General features: G+C 43.6%; 1 protein-coding gene across 2 annotated transcripts; it reads left to right on the forward strand.

The window, feature by feature from the left end:
• Positions 1 to 521: 521 nt before the first annotated feature.
• PRR15 (proline rich 15) lies at positions 522 to 3,596 on the forward strand. Of its 2 annotated transcripts, none has more exons than XM_064703323.1 (2): positions 522 to 656; positions 1,133 to 3,596. In XM_064703323.1, exon 2 carries the CDS (start codon positions 1,142 to 1,144, stop codon positions 1,502 to 1,504), a length of 363 nt encoding a protein of 120 aa, XP_064559393.1. In that variant the 5' UTR covers positions 522 to 656; positions 1,133 to 1,141; the 3' UTR covers positions 1,505 to 3,596. The 2 variants fall into 2 exon arrangements, with proteins under 2 accessions (XP_064559393.1, XP_064559392.1); XM_064703322.1 differs by lacking the exon at positions 522 to 656 and adding an exon at positions 723 to 804.
• The last annotated feature ends 14,281 nt before the right edge of the window (positions 3,597 to 17,877 follow it).

A 17,877-nucleotide genomic window follows, 5' to 3' on the forward strand; every position in this document is an offset into this window, starting at 1 on the left:
AAAAAGGCAAAGGCGTTTGTATGGTCATATATCCATCACCACACAGAAAGTCAAAGTCCCAATACAAAGTCAAACAAGTACCAGACTACATCGTGTGACCTACAGCACCACTCGTTTTTTCAAGAAGGGCAGTTAACCACAATTCTATTTTCTTCAAGGCTCTAAAATACCCACCCACGCACATCCATCACGTGCACAAACAAAAAGCAGTGATATTTTGTTTCAGCCACGCACTCTGGCAACGCCGCATCCATCTCGGCAGCCTCGGATTTCACCTGCGCTGAGGCTCCCTGATCTTCCTCTGCCCCTCCCCGTGTCTCTCCACCGCCGGGTCTCCCTGGAGGGGACACCAACCCTCTCCCTGCAGCCCCGCGGAGCCGGGGCCGGGCGGCTCCCGCTCACCTGCCCGAGGTGGGGCGGGAGGGGCCGGCCCGGGGCTGGCCGTGCCGCCGCTCCGCCCACGGGGGCGAGCCGCGGGGCCGCCCGGCACCTGCCGCCGCTCCGCTCCGCGCCGCCCGGCACAGCCGGCCCGCACCGCCGCCCTCCCCGCCGGCCGTGCCTTCCCTCCCTCCGGCCGCGCCGGGGACCGCAGGGCGAGCGGCGGCCGCGATCGCCGCGGGGCAGGAGCGCGCTCCGCAGCGCCGGGCGGGCCCCAGGTCAGTGTCGCTTCCCGTACCTGTTGCGCAGGGAGCCGGCGGGGCGGGGAGGGGAGGGAAGGAGGGAGGGGGAAAGCGAAAGGAGCCCCATCGCAGGAGCCCCAGGACGCGCCACGCTCCCGGCCTCGTCCCGCGGGGAGGCGGCAAGGTACCGGACCTCGGGTCTGCTTCTGGGAGTGGGGGGTGCTGAGCGCAGGGAGCGGGTCCCGCGGCCCGGCTCCGGGGCGTCATTTACCTGAGACCGAGCGAGCCGCGCACGGAGCGGGCGGCGCTTCCGAGCCGCTCGACGGGGCACGGAACGCTCCCCCCGCGCCCGCCCGGCCGCCGCAGGACCCGTCCCTCCCCGCGGGCCGCTCCCGGGCGCCGGGCACACCTCCCGGCAGCGCTGCCCGTCCCCGGTGCTGGGCGAGAGGAGTCCCGGCGCCGACCGAGCGTGCCCGGCTGCCAACCCGTGTTCGCCCTCTTCCCCCCCGCAGGAGCCCGAGATGGCGGACAGCGCCGCGGCCACCGCCGCTCCCCGGGCCGGCGTCAAGGGCTCGGCCGGGCCCTGGTGGAAATCGCTGACCAGCAAGAAGAAGCACAAGGAAGCGGCGGTAGCCCCGCCGCACCCCGTCGCCAGCGAGACCCCCGCCGACACCCCCAGCCCCGACTGCCGGGAGGAACAGTCCGGTCCCTTCGGCAGCGGCGACGCCGCGGGAACCGCAGTCGGCAACCGGCGGAGTCTCCGGGTGTCCCATTCGGGCCGCTTCAAGGAGCGGCGGAAGGTGCGCACCTCGCTGCTGGCCGACAGCCCCGAGGTCTTCGACGGCGGCGGCGCCCCAGGCCACGCCGCCCAAGGGCCCGAGTAGGCCGGGAGGAGCTTGCCGAGGAGCCGCCGCTGGATGGGTGGCCGGAGAACTGGCGGGACAGGCGGCCGGAGCCGGTGACTGCCCCGCAGCCATGGGTGCCGTGTAGGCAGCGGCCTCCCACACCTGAGCGGACACTGCGGGGAGCCCGGCAGCGCTGCCAGGCGAGGGAATCGCGGGCGCTGTGTTACACCAACACCGCCAATAGCAAACCCTTGGATGACGGGACAATGTGATTGTCTTTTAAAAAACCACAAATAAACATCCCTCTCCCTGTACTGTGGTGAGCGGACTCAAAGGTGCTATCCCAAGGCCGACGGAGGGGTCTCTGAACCTTCCCGCAGCCCTCGACAGGAGCCAACGTGCTGACTCTGAGGCCTGTGCCCCAGCTCCTTCTGGCTCTCAAGCCCAGGAGGCGCTTTGCTGCTTTCATCTCACAAGCTGTCTTATCGAAGGAAGGGGGGTGCAAAGTGCTCTTATCTAATTTCAGGGCCGAGGACCTCCGGTGGTGCCGAAAGTCCTGCCGTTAGCCACAAACACATCTTCCATCCCCCACGGGGGTCCAGAGAGAGGCATTGTGAGGGGCAGGCTCTTGCCTTCGCCCATGTCCCACATTGCATTTGCATATGGAAAAGGCAGGACCATGCTGGTATTCTCCCTCTTCTTACTGTGTAATACTAAGATGATGTTTCAGAGACTGGTCCCTCGTAGTTCTGTTACAGAGGGAGGCCCATGTTGTCTAGCAATTCACACTCTTTACCCAGGGGATACGTGATTTTTGCATAATTGGTTATAACTGGGATAATGAAGCTCCAATGAAGAAATTGTGTGTGATAAGATGTAAACATTCTTTTGGGACATGAGACCAGACCTGGAGAGCACAAACAGGGTTGTAGTCCTAATGTGGGAATAGGCTTGGGCACCCCTGGAAGTGTTTACAGTACACTTTGTCTGAGGCTTTTGAAGCAAGGTAAAGTGTCCCAGGATTTCTTGTGATGGTGAGATAATGTGCTTTCACTCCCTCTAAGAGCTCTTGGATTTTTTTTTTTGGACAAATAAATATAAGCCAGATTTGTACTGGTGTTGTGCCTTACAGAGCAAAATCAGCTAAAAATACTTGGCAATTACACATTTCTTGATAGTAGGTGATGTAGCAACAACTGACTTATTTATTTTCAATGCATTTGCAATATGCTTTATATTGTTAAAATAGCTTTAGACTTTTTCTGAGGACAAGATACTACACAGTGGCAGGCACTGAAAATTATTTCCTAACAGTCAAGTATTATGCAGTTATGATTCTGTTTGGTTATAACTAATCACTTGAGTCAATTAAAAATAAAAAGACTGGAAAGGAAATGAGAAGTGAGTTCCAGTTGAAAATACATATTAAACCAGCCACTGACAATCACTGAAATGTTGCACTAGATGCTGGGCAAGTGCCCCGTGGTTCAATGTGCACAATAATATGTAATGAACCTTGAAAGCTCCTGTGCAATAAACTCAGACAACGTAGCTGCTGAGGTGCTCCCTGGTCATTCACTCCTTCAGACCCTGGAACCCAAGGACAGAGGGACTGTAGTATCAAATACATTTCCATGGAAGTTTTTCTTTTTTTTTTTTTTTTCCTCCACCCAGTGTGTAGATAGATGCTTTTAAAATTTCCTTTAGTAAAACTACAAGGTACTGGATTTGGACTGCCTTTTTATATTGCTGACTCCATGCTGACCAAGAACAGATCTGGGGGAGGTGAGGGGAGGTCTTTAAACATTCTCCTCAGAGTTGCTTTTCTTATGGGAGGCCTCTTCAGTCAAGGGACAACTGAAATGCTCTTCTTGAGAAGAAGCAATAAGAGCAAACCTAGTCTTGGGAAAAGGGGGGTAAGAAAGAAGGGGAAAGTTTAAAAGCTGGAAACAGAGGTGGATGATGAAGAACCATATTCCAGCTACAGGATGAGACAGGGGAGGAAGGAGGCACAAAGTGGTGCATTTGCTGCCAGGGTTGTCATACTACCTTTGGAGGCCAAACTGTTCATGTTTATTATAGGCAGAAGTAGTCTGCGTGTTTTCGTATGTGTGTGTGCCCAAAATGGAAGAACAAGCAAGCAGAAATTGCACTGATGCATTTCTTAACTTCTGCATCTAGTTTGGTGTGAGTTCTTTGAGGGTCATATCCTCAGAACTAGCCAGAGGTTGGAGAAATGAATGCAGACTAGTGTTTTATATATCTCATGTAGATCCTTTTTTTCATTTTTAATCCTTAAACTGTTGTGAAAATACAGTTTCCTCCTCTCTTCTCTACCTAAAAGCTACCTTTTCTACAGTGAACCTCTGTTTGCTCTTTGGAAATGTCTCAGGTTTGTTGTTTGCAAGTCTTTACCTAGGCACAAGAAATACCCAATTTGGGTTTTATTTGAGAAGCCTGGTGTGCTGTTCAGATGGCTGCTGCTAAGGTTTGATATCAATACTGGCTAATATGTGACTAAATATTAGCCATGTCTTAATCCTTGCCTATGATGCTTGTACTTTGGAAATTTGGTCAGAATAGGAAGTCAATAATTGCACGTAAAATACCTCCCAGCGCTCCCCCATCTTTATCCTGACCTTGAGCTGTGGGAAGGAGACGTAATTCTATCTTCCTGCTCAGTCAAATCCTTGCTTCAATGAATATGATAGCAGCCACTGAAAAACTAGATCCATGAGAAAAAGGGCTGGCAGCCTCATCTCACTTTCCCTGCCCTCTGCGCACAGCAGCACCTGCAGCTCAGCGTTCACCCACGCAGCACGGCCAGCAGGAGGGAGAAGGCCCCTTGGCCATAACCTGTTGCACAGAAATAGTCCTCTTATTTCCCAGACAGAGCACCAAAAAAAGCTTAACTAATCTGTACACACGTAAATTAATTAAGCTGATACAGAAAAAAAATATTGGACAGTACTCGCTCTGTATAACCATAGAGCATTTCTGGCCACTGCATTATTAAAAGGCAGTTTGCACTCTTAGTATGGGTATTTTTCTCATCTTCTTTATAAAGATCATGGATCAGAAAGAAAGTTGAGGAAATAGGGTGACTGAAAAAGTACTTGCTGTATATTTTTAAAAGTAAACAGTGACATATTGACAAAATAAATAGAAATAAGCAGATGAGGTGAACCTCAGCTATGTCAGTTACAGCACAATTTTCTTAATATTAACCTAGATACTAAGGACTGCTGGTTTGGGGCAAAAGATAAATATTTAGCAAATAGAATGAACTTTTCAAATAAACTTGCAAAGTATATGCTTGCTTATTCCTACTCTTGCCAAAGCTAAAAATAAATCTCTGAGTGGTTGCCTGGTGAATCATTCCCTGCTATAGTAGGCTGGTCAGGCTGGACCTCAACAAAGATTATAGGGAGCACCTGCAGAAAATGATCCTAAATTGGAAACGCTGGAATAAATGCCTTGAAAGCCCCAAGACTTCTAACCTCAGATGTTATGTCAGGGTATGACTTAAACTGAACTGGAAAAATGGAGAGGAGACCTGACTGTTTGGAGGAAGAGGAGTCTTCACTGTTTGGAGGATTGGTTTTGGGGTTTTGGGTTTTTGTTTTTTGGGGGGGGTGGGGGTGGAAGGGGAAGGTGTAGGGGTTTTTTGTTTGGTTTGGTTTTGATTTTTTGGGTTTTTTTTGGGGGGGGGCGGTTTGGGAGTTTTTCTGGTGATGGTGGCGTATTTTTTTTCTTTGTTTTTTTTATTTAGTTTTCTCTTCACTGTAATGGCACCAGTGATAATTTTATATTTAAAATATCAAGTCTCTTGTCCCTGAGCAAGATAACCTCATATGAAGGCTAAATAAAATCTGAAGGACAGAACTTCTGGCCTTGGCCTGACCAGTGCAGCTGGATGCTCGACCTTAAAGTCCATGTTTAATGTGGCTCATTTAAATAGCTGATATCAGAAGACAAGCTGTTTCAAATGCAGCCACAAACTGGAAGCTCATTTTGCTGCCTCATGGGATTCTATCTGGTAGGAAAAAACAAAGAAACCCAAACTTGGTATTTTCTAAGATGTCTTTTAAAAGCTGGGGCAAGAGAGGATAGGTTATAGAATGATATTTGACACCATATAATTACACCATTTTGAAAAGCAAACCTTTCCTCTTCATCTCTAATTTATTGTAAATAACATGAGAAACCTGCTGGCTCTGATTTTTCATTTCAAAATACAACAAAAGAGATAAAGTTGCTCGATTTTATAGATTTTATAGTGAAGTAGTTTATCAGTTTTATCCTTAATGACACATCTGAAATTCACAAGTAGCTCTAAGAAACAGTATTTGAATGTAGTCTTCAACTAAAGCATACTGATTAGCAGCTGCAGCTTATGGATTTGATTTACTGCCCATTTTATCTAGATAAAGCACTATAACATCAGATAATACCTGTTTTGGGGATAGCAAGTGGCTTTCCATGATAGCTGCAGGGCATGATTTTAAGAAAAAAACTACACTGATGAGTTATCCTCATCAGATCAAAATATCAGGTTTCTTCTGAGTTAAATGCGAAAAAATGGTTCTTTTCAGAGTATTAGTGACGAGACTATCAGATGTTTTAGGATGTGGGAAATAAACTTGATTCTCAGACACAAGCCTGTGCATACTGTGAATCTCCTGCTGCCTGTTTGCAAAGTTTCAGGTCTTTCCCCTCATCCAAAGTTATTGTTCCTCGTGGCAGTTCCTTTTACATAAGGAGGTAAAGAGCATTACTCTCCCCATTACTGAAAATAAGAACCATACCTTTGTATGCCTGTTGAAGTGAAAAATTTGAGGTAGTGTGTACTTGAACTTTGGTGACTCACCTTTTTTTCCCCACTGCTGACTTAAGTTTATTTTGCTTTCCGGGTCTTTGTTCTATCCTCAGTCTGTAAATGTTTGAGCAGATAAACCATCCACTGATCTCTCAAGATGACAGGAGAGTGGGCAGCACTTCAGTGGCCAAGGGAAAAGTTAAAATAGATCTGTTTCTGGGCTCTTTCCCATTGAATTTCATGAACAGAAGCAGAACTGAGCCTTGATTCTGGAGCTATGACTACCTGGGAAACAGAAGGAGCCTCATTGTCTGTGCATTCTTGGTTGTGTTTATCTTGGCACGTCCTTTCAGTGACAAGTTTCCAAAAAACAGAATTGGTTCACCTGTCCTGTTTGACATCATTGAGTTCAGGACTAGGAGCATGGTGTAAACTTCAAAGAGAAATCCTGCCAACTGTACTTCCTAGAAATCCTGTAGCTCAGACCGCTGCAAAAAGGGGAGGAAGAGGAGGAGGAGAAAAAAACCATATTTTTTGACTTCTCTCTTCTTGTGTTCTTTTGATGTTATACCAGTGCTATAATAATCTCCTTGCTAGACCCTAAAACAGCTAGAGAAGTAGAATTTATTAAAAGTACATAATACACAAGGACAGCATTTTACACTGGCACACATCTAAGGAAGAGACAAGCCCATGGCTAGGTACTGCACTGAGCATTTAGAGGTAGTTTAATTCTTCCTGCAAGGCTGGCAAGTTATGGTTTGTTCCTGGCTCAATTCTCCACTGACTGGCAGTAGGTAGGAAAATGCCTCTAGGTAATATATTAGCTATCACAGGTGTTAATTAACATCTGCTGAATTGCCTCTGAAATGGCAAAGAGTGAGAAAGTGAAGAATCACATTAGAACAGCAGACATTGTGGAGCATGACTGAAATCACATAAGCTTTAGAAAGCTGAGGTCCCACTTTAAATGATCATTTGAAGCACTTAAAACATTATCTGTTTTTGTTGATGACAGCTATTTTTTCTTAATCCATATATTTTTATTTTTCTGCTGTAATAGTTTACCATACAGACACCTTTTTAATGAGTGTTCTAACACACTATGTATTACCTCCCTAGTTTTATTGATTGCTTTTTCACTTTTTTTCTGCTGAAACAAGAATTTGGCTGAGCTTGTCATCTGCAAAAGGTTTCCACAAAATTAGAAGATAAACCTATGACTTATGCATAAATCTAAACTCAAATTCATAACCTTGCAGTTGTGGAGTGCTCTGGAGAAGTGAGCTCACCTGAAGACTGATCCTTTCATCTTCCTGAAAAAAGGCATCCATCATCCCTACTTTAAAGAAAGGAAATGTAGGAAATAGGGCTGAAGTAAAGCTTCTAAGTATGTGAACAAAATTATGCATCTAGTCTGAGAACAGAAGTCAGACTATGCCAAAAGTACCTAAGAAAACCAAGGTGTAAAAAGTGGAGGCAAGAGCGTCAAATGGGATTTCTAAAGTTTTAGATCTCTAAGAGGAACCTTTAGGTATGTGGGAGTTTGAACATGACTTAAACTTAACACATCACTGCACAGAGACTTCCAGGACATGGCTGAGACTTCAAATAGAACCAGAGAGGGGCAGAGGTGGAATTGCATCTGTCCCATGTGTGTCCCATTTGCACAGGTAGGAAAAACAATTCAGTCATATCCTAAGAAGTGTATGTAAAGTAGTGGTGTGGGAATGTGTCTCCCCTCGTGCAGCTGCAGATTTCCAGTGTGGTCAAAGGGTCACACTGACAAAAGCATTGAGGTGTCTGATTCCATTTATTTCAATGGTGTCTCAGTACCCTTGTGTCTCTAGGCTTCAGTAAAACCTCATAAAAAGGGAGTTTACTTACACAAAACTGTCAAAATTATACTAAGGTAAGAAGGTAAAAAAGGAAAATTTCTGGTTTATTTACCAGTGCAAATGGAGTTAACAATGCAAAAGAGCTGTCTAATAACATGTGTATTTTTTATTCCGTATTTTCAGTTGTTTGTACTGAAGCAATGTAGCTGCTTTCTCCCCTCCTCCCTGGTATATTCTTGCTTTCCTGCTGCTATTTGATCTTTTCCAGTCAACTTGAAATTATTCCTTACAGAACCTCAGCCCCGTGTAGCATTTCGGCAGGGCTATTGTTCTTTTGTCCACTGCCTGTAGATCAGCTTTTGCTGCTAAACAGCTTCTTTATAAAGCCCAATGAAACCTTCTCTCATGCTTTTGTTTGCACTGAGAGCAAGACCAAAGGTTGAAGAGGATTTTAAGTCCTGAGGTGTGCAGAGCACCCCCATCCCTGCCTGTGCTTCAATGTTAGTTACTGCTTTAACCTTTACCTGTTTTGCTTTGCCAGCCAGGATGGGGCACACCCTCACACAGCACAATACAAACCCATTTAATTAAGAGCTATTCAAGCTCTTTAAAAATATTTGGTTCAACAAATGCCTATGTCAAGCAGCAGTCATACGACACCTTTCAAAACCCTTTAATCCAGAGTAGATACCAGCAGCACAATTTTAACTTGGTTTTGGGTCTGAACCATCACTGTAAGGGTTGTCAGGGCTTGTTCCCAAGGCTGGGGAAAGGTCAGTTGCCAAGGCTTTGCTGGTCCTTTATGGCATTTGTGTGCTCTATAACAGTTCCTACAAAGGATACCAAAAAGTGCCTGCTATTAGGGAAGAGGCAAAAAAGGCAGCACAAATTTGGCTTCTTGAGATTGGCAGCTTCTGCATGCAAATGCCCAGTGAGCACTAGCACTGTGGGATATTTTCAGGATATACACCCAGCTTTTGGTATCTGCACGTAGGATGCCAGCTGCCAGAGTGTGTGAGGGATTTGCTTTTAGACATGAACCTGTGCCAATCAGCATGCAGGAAACATTTTGAAAATGCTGTCCTTCCTGTCTTGGGAATTGGGGCATCCCTGCACACCCCGTGTGACTCCTCAGTGGCACTGGGCCTGAGGAGGCTGAGTCTCCTAGAGCACCTTGGCAGCCCCTCGAGAGGAAAGAGAACTTGCTCAAACAACAAAATGGGAAGTAAAAGCTACTAGCAGCAGTGTTAATGCCACAGGGATCCTGGAGAAGTGCCTCTCCATCAAAGTGCCAAATCAAAGCTGCTTGTGGGGGCTGTGTTTCTGCTGCCTGTTGCTGTGACAGCTTTACCACCTGCTTTCATCTGCCTTTAAGTAGCATGGCAATATCATTTGCCATGTTTGACAGATTTTAGAAGGGGTGGGGTTCATTGAAGGCTTGACTAAGGAGAGAACTAGGAGAAAAGTCATTTTTAGGTGATAAAACAGGGCTGAATTTATGGGGAGGGATTCCCTTGTTTAATGCCTGTATCTGTTGATGAACATAACAACTACATTCTTGTGAGTATGAGTGGCAGGATCTTATGTGAAGATGCAGCTGAATGATGTGTTCTCTGAAGGACTTTAAACCTAAGGCTCTTCATCCTTTCCAATGGATGAGATCCCAATGTGTAAAGAATGTGCAGCCTTCTCTGTCATGTAATTGGCTTTTAAGACAGGCACGTTGGCAGTCCTCTTTTTGTGCTTATGGCAATGTATTACCCATGTGCCATTTTAATCAGTCTTTCTTACAGCTGCTCTGTTAGCCTGGTCCGTTAATCTTCCTCCTGAATCTGCCCAGAGGCTGTTAAAATTATGCCTGAAGAGGAAGATGCCCTGTGGTATCAGGTAGTTAGAGAAACCTGCCCATCCAATAGACTGGGAAGATTTATGGCCCCAGGTATCTCTTGTGACAGAGGTAGGGCTGAGTGCCCTCAGACATGAGGGAAACATAATTGAGGGAGCCACCTTCCTTGTAAGTGCTTAAAATGTCAGCTTAGGTATCTCAGTGCTGTTGATGGGGCTCAAAAACTATCAGGCAAATTCCAGAACAAAGAAAGGGTTATAACCCCCAATGGGAATTTCTTGAACAGTCAGTGTTGATGTCTTGTCAGAAGTGGGAGAGCATAGCAGAAGAGTTATCCCATGTTCATCCTGTTCAGGAGATGAGAGGGGAATGTTGTTATCAGTTACTGTCAGAGGGTGCTGGATTAGATGGATGTTTGGTCTGACCTGGTAAAAACCTTTTCCTTCTTGTTAAAGAAAAAATGAAAATAAGATCTATGTGTTTGTGGAAGGAATGGTGCTGGCATATGAGTTCAAGAGGCAATCCTAGTCTCTGGAGGTGGCCTTGGTGAAAGCATGATCCAGCAGAAAGGTAGGATACAAAGTACTCATGACTGTCCTTAGAACTTTCACCTGAACCCAGCACCTAAGCTTTGAGTTTGGAGTGGAGTCCAAAACTGAAATTCCTTAGGGAGCATGGCTGTGCTATCACACAGAAGTAATTTGCACCAGAGCAATGACCCTTTACAAAAGACTACAGTAAAGGTGAACTTGTCAGGGCTGGTTTTTGTCTGGCTCAAACCTAACAGGAACCTTTTGCAACTGCTACAATGAGCTATAACTTTGCCATATTTTATCTAATTGTGGCCGTACTTTTTCACACCATGTACCTTGTTCACAGGCAGATAGTATTTCCTAAATGCTTTTGAATTCCTCTGCATGGGAGCTGCATGAACAGAAGGGATGGTTTTCTGCTCTTAGGGGTGAATGAGTACTTGGCAGGAGCTCCTGTCCCTGCACTAGAACATGAAGTAACTTTAAAATGCTTTGTCATGTTCAATATTTAAAAAAACACAAAACAAACCAACAAGAAACACAAAAGACAGCTCCAGGCATATGCAGGGTGAAATAGCATGCAGGTGCTTATGGCAATTAAACTGTCCAATGTTCAAACAATAAAATATTTGGAATTGCACTGTAATAGACAATGTCCTTCCTGCTACAGGGAGGGGCTGATGTGAAAGTCTTTTCACCCACATCCCTTGGGAGGTTTCATCTCCTTCCCAATGGAGACAACCAGATCTGTCATCTCCAGTGTTCCCTTTGCAGTAGAAGGTAGCTTTTACGTTTATGTACTCTTTCTGATGACTCCAGAGTTTAAACTTACATACCAAGGGACATAATTTTAAAATCAGTTATGTTGTAACCTTGAGATGATCTAGAGTACACCCTGGTAAAAGTGTAATCTGCAAGAAGAGGGAGAGTTTTACAGTTCCAGCCATGTAAAGCTGACCCTTTCATGTGTACATAAAATTGCTTAACATTGAGCATTTCCTGAGCTGGCACATAGTAGCATCTTATAGTTTATATTCATAGTTTATCTTTTTAGGTCTTAGTTGTTAGAGCATTGTGACAATAATGCCAAAATCATGAATTTAACCCGCTATGGGCCATGCACTTAAGAGCTGGACTTGATGCTTGTGGATCCCTTCCAGCTGAGAATATTCTGTGATTGTGTGGGATTCCTCAGCAATAGCCTCAGTCTCACAGAGACTGGCTGTCTTTTTACACTGCTGTAGTAAGCCCAAGGAAAAAAATCACTAAAAATGCTTCTTTTCTCATAGGTACTTCACAATCTGTTTAGAAAACAAAACAAAACAAAACAAAAAAAAAAAAATCCAGGTTTTTTTTGGAAAGAACTCCAGTTCCTCTGGAGCAGGGGCTATTGCACATTGCATAACCAAGGTGAGGCAAGGAAATCAGACAACTGACTTTTAGTAACTACTGAGGTTTTAACCTGTAGGAATTGTGAATCCCGGATTGCATCTGCCACTCACAGTTTTTTTTTTCTCACCCTCCTATGAGTTTGAAAACATGCAGTTTACAAGCTTTATTTGTTGGGCACTGACAATAGCTGCTGCTATTGATTCTGATTCTCTGTCAGGAGTGATCCTGTTTGGAGGATTTAAGCTTTCCATACACTTAAATCTTTTGCTCTTTGATGCATCAGTCTTCACACTCACTCTGCCCTCTGAGGTCTCCAGAGGCATGCTGAAATTGCAGACTGGTACGTCAAGGGAAAACACAACCAGGAGATTCCAAGAGGTTTTAATCAAGCTTTTAATTATGTTAAACCTAAATATCCTAAAGCTTTATGCATTAGCAATGATGGTATAAATGTTAATTTCCATGTTTGCAGGCCTTCCTCTTGACAGTGACAACCCAGCTAAGGACACAACTTTCACAGATTTTCTGCAACTGTCTGCTATCCACAACTAATAACACATCGTAGGATTAGCTTAATTATGCTTAAATTTAAGAGTACTGTATGTAACTAAATCAGGAGCAAGTCAGGCCTATAATTTTATTACATTCCTTGAGGAGGAAGACTTAATCTGATGTTCTTAATACTTGTGTGAAAGTATGTCTGGGTGCTTAAGGCATTAGAAAGAATGAATGGTTCACCCTTGCCAGAAGTGGTGGAGAGCTTTAAAAAATAGCACATAGGCCTCTCACCAGTTCACTGTATCAACATGGTTTTGTCTTGGGCCTGGAGCAATCTCAGTGGGCACCAAAATAATTTTTAATCTCTCTCTGCCACCTTCCCTAGTAGCTCCTTTCACAAGGTGGGATTGCTGCTGTTCTCTGCTCTGCTGTGTGTAGCTGCTATGGCATGAAAGGTCCTTGACTCTGTATTCTCTATGTAAGGCTTTTTAATTTTCCATCTACCTGTGCTGAGTAGCTGTTCTTTTTCCTGGCTTAGAAAAGCTGATCAAGGGATGTTTCCCAACCTGCATTCATGCACACTGCCCTCCCCACAGAAGGGATGGCACAGGACCCCTAACCCATTGAAATGAATATGCTCCTGAAAATGTCCAAGAAGGCACCTGGAGGGGGAAGCCAGAAATCTGCAGGGCAACGTCTGTCTCTCCCCCAGACAGAGCAGGGGAATACAGTTCATTCTTTGTGATTTTGCCATGAGTGCTAGAAGTGCTGTTGGTTTGAACTGTAAATTGTGCCAGATCTGGAAGGTTGAAGGATCAGGAAGAGCAGCAGCTGAGGAGCAGGACATCATGTGCTCTGTGCTGGTCACAGATGCAGCAGGGTAACCTGCCAGAAAGGAACAAGGCGTGACAGTAAAATGTCTTCAGAAGTGACATCCAGTAAGAAACAGGTTTGGATGGAAATATTTATGTATGTTGTGTGCTCTTTGAGGAGCAAGCAGTCTGCTTTGGTATGGTAAGAAAAAGAGCGCACTAACAAACTGGGGGCAGGGTTGACAGTCATTCTGTCTTTTATTGTTATTTGCATTATGAGCACGACACAATGCCTGAAAACAAACCCTTTATTAGCATTTGAAGTAGTAATGTACTAAAGCTAATCCTGATCCATGGCTGGTGGATGAAAGGACATTTCATTTCCCAATTGAGAAAAGCTGCTAAGGACAGAAAAACTTTCCTATTATACTGTTGATATCTGATACTCAGTGGAGTATACCAACAGTCCCTGCTGGCCTCAGAGACAAGAGAGCTATTATGAGTTTTTTCAGCTTTTATTGTCCAAGATTTATGTGCAGAGACATCTTGATTTCCTGCTGCTTTGGAAAACAAATAATTACTTGTAGATACATGCAGAGGTTTACTGAACCATAGGACTATATGTCTAAAGCAATGTTTTAACTTCAGTGTGCCGCAATCACCATATGTATTTAAAACTATACATATTTGACTGCAGCATCCAGAGCAGTTATGTATAAATAAAGACATTTCTTTTAATTCTTGTGTGTGAAAACTGAAGCTGTAAGTATAAAAAGGGTGTGGATTTGAAAAGTTGTCTTCCACAGCAATTAAAATTGAGTGGAAAAACTCCCTTGTTACTTGGGCAGTAAATTATTTAATTGAAAAAGGAACATGCCTCTCATGAATCAATAATATTTTAAAAGACAAAACTTTTAAAGGGTAATAAACGGTCAAGTGCTGGAAGCATTTTCAGCTCTTGGTGAAAAGGCAGTGGAGGGCAAGGTGACAAGACTATTGATTGTTCAGAAAAGTCAGAGTTTAAACTACAGTCTCAAGAGTTGATAAATAGAATGACAGATGTCAGTACAGTAATGAGTCCAAGGAAAATAACCCTTGCAATGGTAAATTCTCCAGAAATTATCACTGTGCAGTAAAGAGAGCTTAAAACTGCTGTGTTGGGTTTTTGAGCAAGAATGCCAGTTCAATACCCTGTGACAGTCCAGAAAGGTAAATCAAATGTTGAGATTTGTCAGTAAAGGAACCGAGAGCAAACATGAAAACTGCAAGTTCATGGTGTGACCACAGTGTGACTGTCAAAGGCAGTTCTGGTCCTTTTTTCTGTGAAAAGGTGGTAGGACTAGAACAGGTGTATAAAGGTGAAGAGTCTGCCATGGAAAGGTTTTTGTTCAAGATGAGATTAGACAGATTTGCTTGGGCAAAAATAGTGACATAACACACCTATACAAAATCAAAAACAGCAAAGAAAAGTGAGCAGAACACCATTATTTTCTCTCTGTGCAAATGCTTGAGAAAGCTGGTTTAAAGAAATTGGGAAGTATTTTTCACAGCCAATGGATTAAGATGTGCAACTCCTCTCCATAGGGTGTTGTGGAGACAAAAAGTATAAGTTGAGGAAAGTATTATGAATAAATTTGCAGATTAAAAAAAAGCCATCTGAACTATTAAATACAAAGATATGGATTAAATCCCTCTCTTGGGTCGACCCTAGCTATTCTGGTAGGATCTGTGAGGATATACCAAAGGAAGTATAACTGTGCATTTGCTTTATTCTTACACTCCTTTCCAAGCATTTGCTACTGGCTGCTGGAGAGACCAGCTACCAGCCTGCATGGACCTTTGCTCAGATCCAGTGTGGCTGCACCATAATCTGTCTGTTTGAGAGGCAAATACTCAAATTAAGTTTGTACACCAGATAGTGCTGGAAAATACATCCTATCTTGTGAGTCCCGTAAAAAGTATACAAGCCATCTATCATTGCCTTGTAAATATATGACAGGGCTATTTTAAAGCAGCACGATGTGCTCGTTATCTGTGCTCTGTCAGACTATTGGTACTAACTCAGTACTGTTATATTGCCACAGATTATGTTATTTTCATAACACACGTCATGGCAGAGTCTTGGCGCCAGGACTATCCTAAACTTAGGATAGTTTAAAAGGTCATTGCTCTGTTGTAGTCAAATAGTTGTTCTGAGATCAGGGTCTTGCTACCAATTGGTCTGGTTTAACAAATTCTTGTATAGGATCTTAAAAAATAGGATATGCCTAAACTGCAAGTCTAAGGTGCATTGGAGTTCATAGTTTTAGATTAATCTCTGAAAATAAATCAAACTGCAGAGAACTAAGATTTTACCAAATATTACAAACTTCAATAAATTAACAACCCTAACCCTTGTGTTAGAGAGGGCTGAGAAAAGGGGTTTTTCATTATTAGAGAGAGATCCAGACTAAAGAGTGATTTTTTTTTAACAGAGATCAACCACATTTTCCCATTTATGTAGTAACATCCATTATATGAGGAATTCAAAGTGCTTTACAAACATGAATTAGCTAATGGCTATGAGGCAGATAGACACTGGAGTAGCCTCATTTTTTAGGATGAGAAGACTGCTCTGAAGAAAATTTAAATTATTTTAAAAATTTCCCCTGGCAAAAGGCAACAAAAAAGTTATTTTTGTGAGCCTTTTCATGCCTCTGCTGTGCTGTATTTTCACATTATTTTTATATGTTGTGCTTTGAATTAAGGAAAGATTTAATACTTACTGAAGGAATAGCTGAGACTCCAGCAGTTATTAAAAAAAAACCCAAAAAAACAACACCTTCCTGTAGCTGTGGTTGAGTTCAACTGAACTTCACTTTCTATAATCCTGTTCCTGTTGGCAAACTTCACTTCTGCAACTGCATTTCCCATGAGCTCATTACTCACAACAATGCCACCCTCTGAAATCCCAAGTGCTAACTTAGAAATCACTCCTTTCTCTGGAATATTCCCTGCAGGTTAAGTTCACGTAGTTTCAATAGCAAAGGTGTTAGTCACTGATCAGCATTCATTCCCTCCTTGAGAGGGGAGAGAGAGAACAGCATTTTGGGGAAGCTGCAAGCTGGCAATTCAGGTGGAGCAAAGCTGGTGTCTGCTATTGCCCTTTACTATGGAAATGGATGTTTTGGTTCAGCTGGAGGATCAGTAACTGGAGATGTTTTAGCAAACAGGCTTTGGGGTTGAAGACAATGAATTACTTCACACTAAAAAATAAATAAATAAATGTATAACTCCATGACCAAATGGTTTGTGAATGTAAACAGTGAATGCAAAAGAAGGGCAATAAGGGAAAGCTGAAGGAGAGCATGGAGGTAAATCTGGTTCTGATGAGCCAGGTAACTTCACTTGTCATCTGCCAAGTTCTGAAAAGTGGGTGGGAAACGTGGCCTTCTGGTAAATGGATGGGATATTTCCAAGAGAAGTTAAAAGGCAGAAACAATCCTGGAACTGCCAAGCTCTGAGCTTGTGGCCCTGGCTAAAATGCTAAATTCTGCCTCTCTGTTGGCAGTTCTTTTTCTCAGGAAAATCTGAGCTCCTCCTTGAAAATATTTTAAATTACTTTTCAAGTTGAGTACTCAAACCATGAGTCACTGCTTCTCACACTAGTTAGTGATCAACTCCCGCTCATGTATCTGTTTAAACGCCTTAGTGTTTCCTGTGGAATATTCTCCACAGAGTACCAAGATACGTTTCAATGTCTTCTATTTTAAATTAAGAACATTTCAATGAAGAAAAGCAACAGAAAGAAGGTTCTCTCAGAGAGAGACAGAACAAAGTGTGGAACTATTCTTCTTTAAAGTCCTTTGCCTTTCATGGTCTGACTGCTGTTTGCTCTCTGTTAAAATGAAACATGGAATTACTCACACGAGTAGACAAAATGTTTAGAAATGAGTCCCAGTATTTTCAGGGAGTTACAAACAGCACCCTTTAAAACTAAATATCCTTTATTAAAAACAATGGACCATTTTTTCTTTCACATAATGCAGAGGCCAAGCAATCTTTCACAATTGAGCTTTCCCACTGTCATCAGTGGGAAAAAAAGCATGGAATTCCCCTAGCTGTTCTTGAAATGTCTCTTCTAGGTTTCAGCTGACCTCAAATGCAGGTTTAAGGAACTGAAGGAAGACAGGGAGGAGGTTAGTCATCAGTTTAGAGGGAAATCATCAGTAGGCACCATGGGAATACGGCTGTTAGGAAGATTTGCTCTAGTATGGCATTTACCAGAAAGGTAGTGCAAATACTGCATACAAATGACAGGCTGTGGTAGCAGAACAACCAGGGCAGCGAGAATTGCTGCAGTCTGGACGAGCTGCATCACAGAAGTAGCTCAATGAAATGAAGAATGACAGTAATTTACCGAAGAGTCTATATCCTTAATGAGCATAAGATCCCTATAATTTTACTGACAATGCATTTGATGTAGTGTGCTCCAGTTTATTGCAGAAACAGCAGGAAGTCTCTTTGAAAGCAAAACAATGTCAACAACAACAACAAAAACTGTAGAAAAGTAATGATTGTTGCATGTGTCCAGGCTTCTGAGTCCTTTTCTTCCTGAAGGTACATTCTGACCCTGTGACCAGGAATGCCATGCTGATACTTGAAGTCCCTTAAAAACCATGACTTGTTTTTTAC

This window comes from Zonotrichia leucophrys, chromosome 2 (assembly GCF_028769735.1).
Source record: "Zonotrichia leucophrys gambelii isolate GWCS_2022_RI chromosome 2, RI_Zleu_2.0, whole genome shotgun sequence".
NCBI classification, from domain to species: Eukaryota; Metazoa; Chordata; class Aves; order Passeriformes; family Passerellidae; genus Zonotrichia; species Zonotrichia leucophrys.